Below are 12,492 nucleotides of genomic sequence, written 5' to 3' on the forward strand. Positions count from 1 at the left end.
CATCTTCTACAATTAGCGAGTCCAATGTCAATCTCTGAATTTTACAGCTCAGCCTTAATTTTTGAGTCAAACAATTTTATTGGGAACTTGAACAAAAAACAAACTTTTCCTTCTTGAACTGACTCTATCTACTTGTCTATATACAGAAAACAGCAAATCTCTTAACAAGAGCTAAACCTAATACAAACGACAACTATTTAACTTCCAACTATTTACAGCCCGCAGGCCCCAAAATGTGGGTTTCCTTCCTCAGGCCAGACACAGTCTTTTCTCTGGAACTGCCTCCTCTTGATCATTGTCAGACTCTACTGGCGCTTGATGTCTCTGCCAAATGGAAAAAGGAAAAAAGGAACTTCTCATGTTGAAAGTATCCTTACAAAGGTGCAATTTTTGTACACCCAAATGCCATGTCCTCTGTCCATGCCCCAGCCAGATCAGCAAGCAGGCAGGGCAAGAGCCAAGGAGCGGCCCCAGTTCAGGAATGCAGAAGATGAAAGATCAGCCTGTGCCACCAGGTCAGCACCAGACTCCAGGGCCAGCCCATCCTTTCTTCAGGCCTCCCCCCCAGCAGTCAGGGTGTTCCTGGGCAGGGCTTGGGTGCATTGAGCCCTAACTAAGCCCCCCTGAAAGCCCACAGGCTGTTGCTGCCCATGCTGCATTGCCCTGGGCCAGGCCTGGCACGGCAGCTCCACTGTCCCTGGCCAGAGCAGCCGCTCAGCCCAGTTCTCCCACCTTGGGGGCCCTCAGCAGTGGGCACGGGGTTGCCTCCTTTGAAGAGGAGCCTGTGAAGCTTGTTGGTGCTGTCTGAGCTGCCCCCACTTGGGCTCCACCGATGACAATTTGTTCTTTCTGCTCTGAGGCTCTTGCACCTCTGCCCAAGAAGGATAGGACCCTGGAGAGAGACAGGACAAGTGACTCCAGCTTTGGTGACGTGTCCAACTAAGCCAGGATCAGCAATGACTTGCAGAGCCTGGAGGGAGTGTGGCCCATTTGGGAAGGCGATCCAGCTCCCTGGGCACTTGTGTCCTCACTGGAAGACAGAGCAGCCGTTGGCTGAGGCCCAGGCAAGCTGAATCCCCCCTCGTAGGGACAGAGCAAGATTCTGCTCTGGGGAAGCTCAGGGCCTTCTGAGACGAGCAAGGAATGTCCTGAGCAAGAGCAGCTCTACTCCAGGGGGCTGCAAGGAAAGGCAGGGGCAGCTTTCCTCTCATCCTGGAGTTTTCCTCCAGAAGGAATGACAAAGTCAGTGCCAGCCACCTACTCCTGCTGCCCTCTGGCAAAGAGAAAAGCAAGGAGCAGCCCTGCCCTAGGGAAGTCCCTGCCAGGCTTCCAGCACAGAGACTGGGGCCTACCTGTGCACACTCTGCTTTTGTCGGTGCTTGTCTCTCTCATATTTCCTCTTCAGTCCCTGGAATGTCTGCACATAGGTGATGGATTCCAGTGCAGGATAGAAGTTCTCGACGACATGGGCAACCAGGGACTTACAGTCTTCCTGCAGAGGAACAAAACACGGTCTCAAGTCTCCAGTGGTCACAGGCCACAGTTCAGAAAGCTTCCGAGTTCCCTTGGCAAAGGAACTTGGCCAGAGCCAAAACACTTTTGTTCTGGAGCAAGTGTGAAGCAATTCAGCTTGATCCTGAAGCCAAGAGCTGAGATCTGGAAAGAATGATTCATGTTCCCATGGCAAGGGACACCAGAGTGAGAGTGAGCCGAGGCTGTTTGTGACACTTGCACTGAAGCGGGAGGCTGCACTGGGCCTGTTGAGTGAGAGGCCACGGGCGTGTCCGAGCGGAAGCTGCTGCTGAACTCACCAGTCTGAGGAATTCAAACAGCTCCAGCACAGCCCAGCGGAGCAGGTTGTACGTGGCTCCATTCTCCAGCAGAGCTTGCACGAGGGGTGCCAAGAGGTTTCCCTGGATGATGTAACGGGTATAAAGCTCATCCTTCAGGGCAATGATCTTCCTCAGGAAGTGCAGAGCACCTTTGTGAAGAGAAAAACGCAAGGATGCCAGAGCCACAGGTCAGGACTGCAGTCCAGAAATTCATTTCCATCCCTTCCCATGAATCCTGAGTTCAGGTGTCCCGTGGAACACCTTCCACCCAGGACACGCTAAGCTTGGAAGAAGAAAATGCCAAAGGCTACTCACCCAAGGCCAGAAATGTGTGTTTGGAATTGATCAAGAGGAGGACTCTTCTTAGCAGATCCCAGTGGAGGATGTAACTCCTCATGTGCTCCTTGTGTCGCGTCACACAAAAACCCAGCAGCTCCAAAATTAAGGCCAGGAGTTGTGCCGTTTGATAATCATCTGCAAGGAAAAGAATGCCTTCAATGAGCAAAAAAGACGAGGAAAAAAAAAGCTCTGTGCTCAGGTGCTACTGCAGTTCCTGACATGGTTTTAGTGGACTTTGGCTGTCCTGGGTTGCTTTAGGAGGCAGAACTTTGGGGGAGAACAAAACAACCAGCACAATGGTGACTTTTTTGGCCCTTGAAGCAAATCTTAGAAAGCATCCAAGTCCAACTCCTCCACCATGAACAACCCTCCTCCGGGAGGTCCATCTGCTACAAAGCACAGCTGGAAGCCATGTCAGGGAGGGGAAAGAGGGACTGAAAACGCTGCCTGCAGAACTCCTGTCCCCAGGGAGCAGCCTTTTTCCTCAAGTGTATTCCCCCCTGGCCTGACCGGCTGATCACTGGGAGCACACCTGTCAGTCCCTTCCAGACACTACAAGCCTCCAAAGGGGGAAAACAAGGAAAAACCCTCCTTTGCTATTTCCCAGGTACCTTTTGCTGCATTGGCCAGAAGCGGCGCAGTCAGAACAGGAAGACAGCGTGTGTAGAAGGAATTGAAAAATCCAAGTATTTTGGATACCTAAGGGAGAAAATGGCTTCATTACATCCTGGCCTCGGCAGAGACCTTCCCAATCAGAAAGCACAGTGCCAGCAGAAACAGCCTAAAAAGAATTCCCTTGGCTCCGACAGCTCTGCCTGTATCCTTCTGGTGGGGCCTGAGGCATACAGGTATTCCCTGCACAAAGAGCCATTTTTTTTTCTTTGGGAGGAAATCTGAGAGACATCCAGCCCACCCTGCTATCCCCAAGAGAATCCCCCCCAGGCATGCCAATCTATCGTGGCAATCCATGACTCCCAAGGCTTGACAAAGTGTCCTTCAAGTTCTCTCCAGTGCAGCCATTGCATCATGACAACCTGACAACCTTTTCCCAGGTTTTCCTGTCCATTCCAGGGTAAGAACCTGTGGACTGGGGGTGCCAGGGCCTCTCCTAGATCCCGCTGCTGCCAGATGTCTCCCACAGGCAGCAGGAGCTCTGGTCAGACAGTGCTGTGTCCCTAAAGCGCTGCTTGGGGGAACAACTGTGGGCACAGTGCCCCAGACACAGCCTTGGCCTCAGCCACAGGCTCTGGAGACTCGGTCTTCTTTGGAGCTCCTTGCCATTCAGGCTCAGAGAACAAAGCACAGCCAAGCACTAACCCCAAGCCCAACCTGTTTAGATGCTGGGCCCACAAGAAGAGCACTCGAGAAGACCAGAGTTTCTCTGGGCTGAGGCAGAGAAAAAATCCTCAGCCCTTTGCATTCCCTTACCTCAGCTGTGGCCAGCAGATTCCCTGGATCAAGCAGTGTCTGCAACAGCTCCATGACCTGATCAGCTACTCCAGATGCAGCAGCAGGATAGCAGATCATCTGCTTCATGAGCACACGGATGAGGTCAGTGCCCTGCCAAAAACCCAGACAAAGTAAGCCCCAAATAACTAGAGTGCAATGGGTTTCCTGGTTCCTATCAGTTTGGTTTGTTTCTTTTAATAAAAATGAAAATGAAATAGAAAAATTAAGATTTTGTTTGGCTGGCTTGTTTCCCGTTTGCCCTAAGACTGGTCTATCCAAGCACCTGCAAACCACTTTTACTTACGTGGTCTCTCTGCTGGGCCTCTTGCATGACAAATTCTTGGACCACGAACGGACAAAAGTTGACAAGATAAGACAGGACGTCTGTGGCAGCAGATGCCACTTGCAGATCATCCATTCCCTAAGAAAAAAGAGATTTATTTGGTAGGGTAAATCAGGTTTTCTGTTTCTCATCAGGTAAAGCTGCAAAGAAAAGGGAGTGAAAGGTTTTGGGAAGGTTTCATTCCCCAAGTTTCTCTGAGAAACACAGTAAAATGGTTCCAGAGAAGCAACAATAAACGAGCAACCCCTTTTGCCCACTCTTTGCCTCCTTTAGAAGGGACTTTCTGTGAATCTGTGGGTCCTCATTTAAGCAGAAACCATTCCCTTCGTGCCATTTCCTGGCTAGAATAACTGAGACACTGATCTTCTGTACCCGTTGCCTACAACTGATTCGTTTTGTACCAAAGGACCAATTGTACAAGCCAATCTGTCTCTTTCTTCTCCTCCCTTCTCATCAAAATGGACTGTAAGGCAGACTAAACAACCCCAGTCGCTGCCTTGTTGTGTGGGTAAGTTAAAGGTGGTTAAGCTTAAGTTTGCCAAGGTCAAGTTTGTGAAGAGCCTTCCTTTGCCTGGAGGTTGTTTAAAAACTTGGCAAGTGCCTCATTCTGCCTTCATGTTCTCAAGCTTGCAAGTCAAAGGTTGTTCTTGAACTTCTTGGGAATGTGAGTGTTTCTCCCACCCAGGGCTGCGAGGGACTCAACCAACCTTCCCCTAAAGCTGCCAAGCTGAGCGGGGCAGAACAAATGTTTTGCCGGCAATGCTGTGCCTCGCTCAGTTCCCAGCTTGTTCCTGCAGCAGAGAAACACCCTGGAATGTGGGGTTTGTGACGAACAGCAGCACTGACCCCGGATTGCAATGGTCAGGGGGCAACAGCCGCCTCATCCACAGGAGGGACAAAATTGTGGTTTCCCATTGCTGCTCAGGACAGAGAAATCTGCTGCCGCCATGACAGGATCTTCTGGGAAGGAATGAGCCAACAGCTCCAGAGGAGCTAAAAAGGTTTCTGTGGCCCCAGTCCAAGCACAACTACAAGAGCCCCAGCAAAACACCAGTGCAGCTGCCCGGTGGCAAAGAGTCTCTTTCCATCTTAACTCTGCCTTGTCCCAAGGACTGTGCTGAGCACAGAATTTGCCCCTGGTGCAGAGTCACAAGAATCAGGGCAACCCAGGCAGGTGCTTGCAAGAGCGGTGGTAACTTTGGGATTGTGGCTAGTCCAATCCACTTCCACTCTCAGCAGAGCCAAGGTATACGAGCAAAGGGACACACAAGTGCTCAGCAGGTCCAACAAGTGCACCACTGGGTCTGGGCTTTCCTGCTTTGAGGAAAAGCAGCTGGAAGTTTTCACTTACCAGTAGAATTTCAAGAGCAGGAAGAAGTCCCAGCTTAGCCAAGCCTTGTAAAAATGCCTCCCCGTTCTGGTGAAACATGAGGGAAGAGGCGCAGAAGTCCTTCAGAAAGGTCACCTGTTGCATAGGAAAAAGAAATTTCCCTTGTCTTAGAGTAAGAAAACCCTCTGAAAGGAGGGAAGGCTTACAATTTCTAGCAGAGTTGGAGTCCTGGTTGGACTTTCCTAGAGAACGGTCTTCTTCTTGTGGTGTTTCCTCCAAGCTTTGCCCACATCAACAAAGCAAAGCCACAAAGGAAACACACAGAGGAGAAATCCGTCACTTGGCCTTGACCTCAGAAAGACCTCAGATACAGAAATAAAGTCCCCGGGGATGCTGAAACATTCTGGGAAGAAAACAGAGCTTGAAGTCGAGGGTGTCGGTTCCATGCTGGTCCTTTCTACACAAGGAAATCCCGATTTACAACAAAGAAATCAGAACTTATGTTGCCAGAAATCTTTCCTTAAGTGAGGACTTAAATGAAGATTGAGCTGCACTGGCAAGGATTCCTGTTCCCAGAAAGACCTCAAGGAGTGCAGAAGGCCTCAAGAACAGTCTCCCTTTTCCTCCTTCATCCTTCTCCTTCCCAGCCCGCAAGCACTGACTCACCAAGTCCCATCGCTGGTGGGCACCTGTAGCTCCAGCTGTTAACTGGGCCAGAACTTCTGACCAGAATTTCTGGTCTTTCTGCAGAACACACAAAAGGAACATAATTGACACGGGCCCTCTGGAAAGGCAGAACAAGGCAGAACTTCCATCTTGAGAGGATCCCCCACTCCCGCAAGCCCAACTGTCCACCCCTCCATTCATTGTAGCCCAACAAAGGCCAGTGCAGGGCACACAGATCCCGCAGGATCCTTCCTTCCCAGGGCATTCTTTTAGCAGTGCCCGTGCGCGGCAGAAGCAGGGGCAGAAGCGCAGAGCCACAGGGGTGTCGCCCCGACTTTGCCTGCTTTTCAGAGTTTGCATTCTGTTCTCACGCAGCTTCAAGAAAACCATGTATATTTTTAGAATTTATCTTTTTGTTTACATATTTCTCCTCTGGGAGGAGAAAGGTGACTGATGGTGGTCTTCACCATCGAGGTCAAAGAGGTGGCAACCTATGTAGCCAATCTTGTGTCTTCTGAAAGAATTGTATATAAGATGGAGTCAGAAAATTAAATATAGAACTTTCCTGCTGACCTTCTTGCTGCCTGCCTCATTCTTTCACGTCCCTACCGGCGACACAGGGGAAGCTGAGCTCAGGGGAGGTTCCCAGAAAGTGGAGCTCCCAAGAGCCAGCCAGGACACAGCTTGTCCCATGGGGCACCTGCCCTGTTCCCCTTGCCCTGAGAACATCCCGCAGGGATCCCTTTCCCTCCTGTCCAGCTGCAACCCTGCCAAACATTTCGTCAGGCCGCCCGGGCAAGGGGAAGCAGATGAACAGGTTCCCAGCTGGCTGCAGCCACGTCCTGGTCGCCCTTCCTCGCACTCAAACCAGTTCTCTCCTTGCAGATGCTCTGCTCTGCACTTCTGCCCCAGCCTTGGCTTGGCACAGTCACAGCCTCTCAAGTCCCAAGAGAGACTTCAGGACCTCTAGGACAAGACCTCCCTTCTGGCCAAAAACGTCAGTTCCCCCATTGCTTAAGCCTCCAAAGGGACAAGAAAACCAAGGTGAACATAATCACCATCATCATCATCTCTCAAGGCTTTGGACGCTTTCTGCGTCCCTGTATTTCTCGGCAGTCCTTCCCATGGGAAGCAGCATTGGCAGCGTTCTCCCTGAGCCTGCTCTTTGGCGTCTCAGGTTCGGAATGAGCTCCACAGACATTGCACCTGCCCCTAAGAGGGAATCTTAAAAGCTGCCCGTTTCCCAGCTCCCCCCGCAATCCAGCTCCAAAGCAATCTGTTGCTCGGCTATCAAAGAGAAGAACTCGAAACTCTTGACAGCCCATTCAGGAACCTTTAGATCCTTCCCTGAGCTCTTCCCTTTTTTAAACTACATAATCCAAGGGAGGAGAAAGTAGCAGGATTGTTATAAACGACTCAAACCCCAGGCAGGAATGAGTAAATAAAACTTAATTACAACCCGTTACAATAACAAGGCAAAGGGGGGAACAGCACTGGGAGCGGGGTGCGACTCCTCCTGCCACCACAGGCTCAGGCTCACAAAATGGTGTCTCTGCCTTTCAGACACTCGAGGGTGCGTCCGCCTCATTAATATTCATGAGCCCTCCTTAGCTGTCCTTCTGGCCCCGCCCACAGCCTGTAGGTTTACCCACCTGTGGAGACTTGGCTCCTCCCAAGGCCTGTCAATCAGTCCCTTCCGTGCATTTCATTGGTGGAGCCCTTCCCGTGTCCCGATTGGTGGTGCCGTGTTACCCCGCCCGGCCTCCCAGCACCAAGTGTCCCTCACTCCCGGCGGCCTCTTCCAAGGGGCAGATAAACTCCTGCCCCACATGTCTGTCCAGCCCTGTCAGCCAGAGCTGCCGGGCCGTGACCACAAAAGGGGAGGGGAGCATTGAAGGGAGAACAGACAAGGGTTCAAAACCATACTGGAACAACGAAAGTGCATGCTGAAGGAACTGTAAACCTTAAGGGAACTTCTGCCCGCCACACTCAACAACTCTGCCTCATTTGCGCGAGCCGATCACCACCCCTTATTTATAACAGGATCATTCACATCCTGTGCACGTGCAGGCAGGTCTGATAAATGGCCATGCCTTGGCGACGCCAGCTCCAGGTCCCAAGCCATTGAGAGCAGGTCAGAAGCCCCTTACCTCCAACACATGCACGATCTCCTCTCTCTTGCAGCTGATGAAGGAGGTGAGGCTGGCCAGAGAACCCTCTCCTACCCCAGCTGCCTTGGGCAAGATGATGGCCTGAATACACTGTGCCCAGTACAGCTGGTGGAATTTTTGCTGGAGCTCAGGGTCTCGGATGGGAAGAAGCTCCTTCAGCTTGGTTGTTTCCTGCAGGAGCTGCCCGCACCATTTGGGCTGTGCCAAAGAGGGGTCGTACTCGAGGCATCTGACCACATCCATGATACACTCCTGCGACAGCAGCACCTCCAGCACAGCTCCTTGGTCAAGCCACAGAATACCTTGCATAATGGCTGACAAATGCTGCAAGGCCCGGCTGAGCTGTGACTTCTCACAGACTTGGAAAAGCTCTAAGAGTTTAGGAATGTAGCCTTCGTTCTTCAAGGCAAGTGCCAGCTTTTCCCTGTGGCTGGCTGAGGAGCGAGCAGAGGTGATCAGCTCAGCAACCTCAGCCAGTCTGTGAACCTTGCAGGGAGGAAGGCTGATCCCAGGGCAAATTGCAGCCATTTCTTCCTGGTCTTCCTCTGGTGGCTGCAGAAGATGCAGGGTGACTTCCAAAGGTCACGCGTGCCAAAAGGGCAGCAAGAGGGAAGCGACAGGGAAGCACGAGGAGAGGCCACACTGTGCTTGCCTCCTGTTGGCTCTGCCTCTGGAGCTGCCTCAGCCTCCTCTGGTGCTTGCCTTTATGATGTCACCGGCAGCACGGGAGTCCGTTGCTTAGCTCCCTGATGACCTGGCCTCAGGCTGCCAAAGGTCCTACATTCTGCCATGTCCCCGATCACCAACTGGTGGGACTTGAGGAGAGAACTTGTAGAACTGAGGGGACACGTACCAGCCGCCTCCCCGTACCCAGCAGCAGAGGCTGGGTTACCAGAAGGCTGCAGAAGCTGAGGGAGGGCAGGTTTCAGTGAGCTCTTAGAAAGAAATTCTTGCCTTGAAGTGAGGCTGGGCACTGGGCTAGGTTGCCCAGAGAGGTTGTGGACTCAGCTGGCCTGGAGGTGTGCAGTGGGTTGACCCTGGTCAGACACCAGGTACCCACCAGAGCCGCTCTGTCCCTGCCCTCTGCACCTGGACAGGGCAGAGAAAATAAAACCAAGGGTCCCTGGATTGAGATAAGGACAGGGAGAGATCCCTCCCCCTTCACCGTCACGGGCAAAGCTGCCTCAAGTTTTGGATATTGATGGAATTGATTATTCCCAGCATCAGGGCAAGATCATGAAAAGCCAAACAAATCTCACAGTCACTTTTCTTCCAGCCATCCCTCTATCCCAAAGTCTCCCTCGTCCCCCCCCCCCAGAGGCACAGGGAGAGAGGAATTTGGGTTCTGGTCAGTTCAGCCCACATTGTTGCTTGCTGCTGCTGCTCAGGGAGAGGAGTCGGAGTCCCTGCCCTACTCCAGCACGGGGTCCCCACCATGGGAGACAGTTCTCCAGGAAGTTCTCCAACTGGAGTCCATCCCACAGGAAACAGCTCTCCACAACCTGCTGCCACGTGGGTCACACTTCCTCAGGGTCAGTCCTTCAGGCCCTCCTGCTCCAGCCTGGGTCTCCCACAGGTTCACAAGGCCTTGCAGCAAACCGGCTTCAGCATGCAAAGCCCCTCCCTGCACGGCTCTGTGGGCCTGCCAGGACCTTGCCCAGCAGGGGCTTCCCATGGGCTCAAAGCCTCTCTGTGGCCTCCTCCTGCTCCGGCGTGCAGGGCTCCTCAGGGGCTGCAGGTGGATCTCTGCCCCCTCTAACCCTAACCCCAACCCTGTGCCCTCCATGGGCTGCAGGGGCACAGCTGCCTCCGCATGAGCATGGGCAGCAGGGAAATCTGGACCTGGCAGAGTTTGTCCCAAATTTCTGCACAGCTGCTTTCTCTGGAAAACTCTGTGCTAAATCCCATTGGTCAGGGATTCACACGGCAGGGCTTGGGGTGAACTTAGCCCTCAGAAAGCCTCCTGCCCACAGGCTGTTACTGCCCATGCACCAGCACCCCCAATCCTTCTCCTCAGGGAACACCATCAGGTTTGTTTCAGGTCTAAACAGTATTTTGGATGTTTTTCTTGGTTTTGGTCACTGCTTTGAGCGCCTCTGGCCCCATCTCAGTGCCCCAGGACACTCTTTGGCTGGACTTTGTGGTGCGAGCATTCCCGAGTGCCCCCTGGGGCAGAGCCCGGCCGTTTCAGCCGCGCCATGCATGCAGATCCTGCTGTGCCAAGCTGAGCCGGCCATTCGGTCCTTAGGGAAAGGAACCTGGAGAGGGTGAAACTGCCAGGCAGAATTGGGCCTGGCTGGGGGAGCCGAGCCATGCAGAGCAGAGGGCGCCAGCCCTTCCGAATGCCACATCCCACTGCGGTGCGGTAAGAGACGGCCCGAAGATCCCTCATCTGCCTCACGACCATCGTCAAGGACAGAGACTGAAACCCCTCAAAGGGACTTTAAAATCTCAACACAGCAGTTCTGGCCTGGCTGAGGTGGGATGTTGGCCAAGTGCTGCCTGCAGGTGTGTTTGATGGAAAAACCCAGCACCCATATGGGAACATCAGAACCTGAGCAGAAACAATGGGCAAGTCACGGTGAAGTGACCGCGCCTGCTGACACTGCACCTGCTGACGACCGGCTTGTTCTGAGTTCTCTAAATGAACACACTGCAATGATTTCCCCCACCTGTTTGGCCAACTGCCTGTCGCTTCGGAGAGGACTATAAAAACCCTGGAGACCCCCGCTCACTTTTGTGATCACCCCACTGGAGAAACTCGCGTCTATAGGCATCTTCAAAAGCCTCGAGGACTCGACCCTCCATGTTGGTAGCTATAATCCCCTTCCCCTCTTTTTCTGTCTTTCTTACTATTCTCTTTTCTCTCCCCACTATCGCATTTGTTGGCACTAAATGAAGGTGCATTTGTGATTGAATAAACGGAGTTTGTCCCCCGCGGTGTCTTTTGCGCTCTGAGATCCCTAAAACGAACCATCACGAACGCTGCTTGTGTGAGCGGATCGTGACACAGAGTCAGTCCAGTGAGTGGTGTCAAGTCCAGTCCCATCCCCTCCCTCTGAGCCAGCCCCATTTCTATCATCGCGCGGGGCAGGCTCACGCTTATGCCTTAGCGGTCTTTTAAGAGCAACTTTATTATTGTCTTTATTTGGCATCGCTGTCCCCTTTGGACTGGGAGCGGGGCAGTTCCTCGCCAGGTGTCCCTTCAGACCACAGCAAAAACAAGTAGGTGGTTGACGTGGTGCCTGTTGTGGCAGAGGTGGTGGTGGTGGTGTCGGCGCTGCAGCTGCAGAGACGGACACCAATGTCTGCTTCCTTCTCTCTTCCTCGGCACACGCCAGTATGGGCACTTTTGCCGAGCAGGCCTCTATGATAGTGGTCAGCGTGGGCGGTGGGTCGATGGGAAGGCCCACGATGACCTGCTGGCAGATCGCGTTTGTGTTGGCCTTGGCCCTGTTCAACAGCAGCCCTGCGTGCAGACTGGGGTCGCCGCCTTCCTTTTCCAGGACTGTCTTCATTCGATTTATAAAGTCGATAAACCTCTCATCAGGTAGCTGTTTGATGTCTGCAAAACTAACTGGAGGGTCAAGCGATGGTAACAAATTGAACGCTTGAACTGCGGCTTTACGAATTTTATCAAGCACCCCTTTTGACAGAGCCCCTAATCTGATCATTAGGGTCTGCCCACTCCCCCTGGCCGCTCAGGTGATCCATTGTGATCGCATCCCCAAAGGCATCAAGGGCACTGGTAGAAGCTTGCAGGAGCTCAGACTGGATTCCCCTCAAGGATCGCTTCCATGTCCCCTCCCAGAGCATGTACTCTGGGGACTCGAGGAGACACCACACCAGCAGCCATCCCTAAACACCTGCAATCTGTGCCATTGTTTTTGTTTTTTGTGAAACAGAAGCACATTGGACTCAAGCTGTCATGTCCATAGGAAGACCAGCTTATATAATTTGACAGACATTTGGGGCAGTTTCCCAGCCTGTAGGTCCAAGTATGCTACAAACACAATTTGATGCAAAAGGAATTGCCTTAGATGCCAAGCTGGGGCTATCCCCAGTGTTATGAATAAGGGGTGGTGATTGGCTCGTGCAAATGAGGCAGAGTTGTTGAGTGTGGCGGGGAGAAGTTCCCTTAAGGTTTACAGTTCTTTCAGCATGCACTTTTGTTGTTCCAGTATGGTTTTGAACCCTTGTCTGTTCTCCCTTCAATGCTCCCCTCCCCTTTTGTGGTCACGGCCCGGCAGCTCTGGCTGCCAGGGCTGGACAGACATGTGGGGCAGGAGTTTATCTGCCCCTTGGAAGAGGCCGCCGGGAGTGGGGGACACTTGGTGCTGGGAGGCCGGGCGGGGTAACACG

General features: G+C 52.8%; 1 protein-coding gene across 1 annotated transcript; it reads right to left on the bottom strand.

Moving 5' to 3' along the window:
- Positions 1 to 127: 127 nt before the first annotated feature.
- Positions 128 to 11,648, bottom strand: LOC136301286 (serine/threonine-protein phosphatase 4 regulatory subunit 3B-like). The gene is made up of 13 exons (XM_066204217.1): positions 11,487 to 11,648; positions 8,984 to 9,038; positions 8,110 to 8,702; positions 5,960 to 6,037; positions 5,315 to 5,428; positions 3,925 to 4,041; positions 3,600 to 3,731; positions 2,783 to 2,870; positions 2,148 to 2,306; positions 1,812 to 1,981; positions 1,353 to 1,492; positions 733 to 892; positions 128 to 324 (listed from the first exon to the last, which is right to left on the bottom strand). Exons 1-13 carry the CDS (start codon positions 11,646 to 11,648, stop codon positions 250 to 252), a joined length of 2,043 nt encoding a protein of 680 aa, XP_066060314.1. The 3' UTR covers positions 128 to 249.
- Between the last annotated feature and the right edge of the window lie 844 nt (positions 11,649 to 12,492).

Source organism: Chamaea fasciata, unplaced genomic scaffold (genome assembly GCF_029207755.1).
Source record: "Chamaea fasciata isolate MVZ Bird 193981 ecotype frontalis unplaced genomic scaffold, bChaFas1.0.hap1 SCAF_25, whole genome shotgun sequence".
NCBI classification, from domain to species: domain Eukaryota; kingdom Metazoa; phylum Chordata; class Aves; order Passeriformes; family Sylviidae; genus Chamaea; species Chamaea fasciata.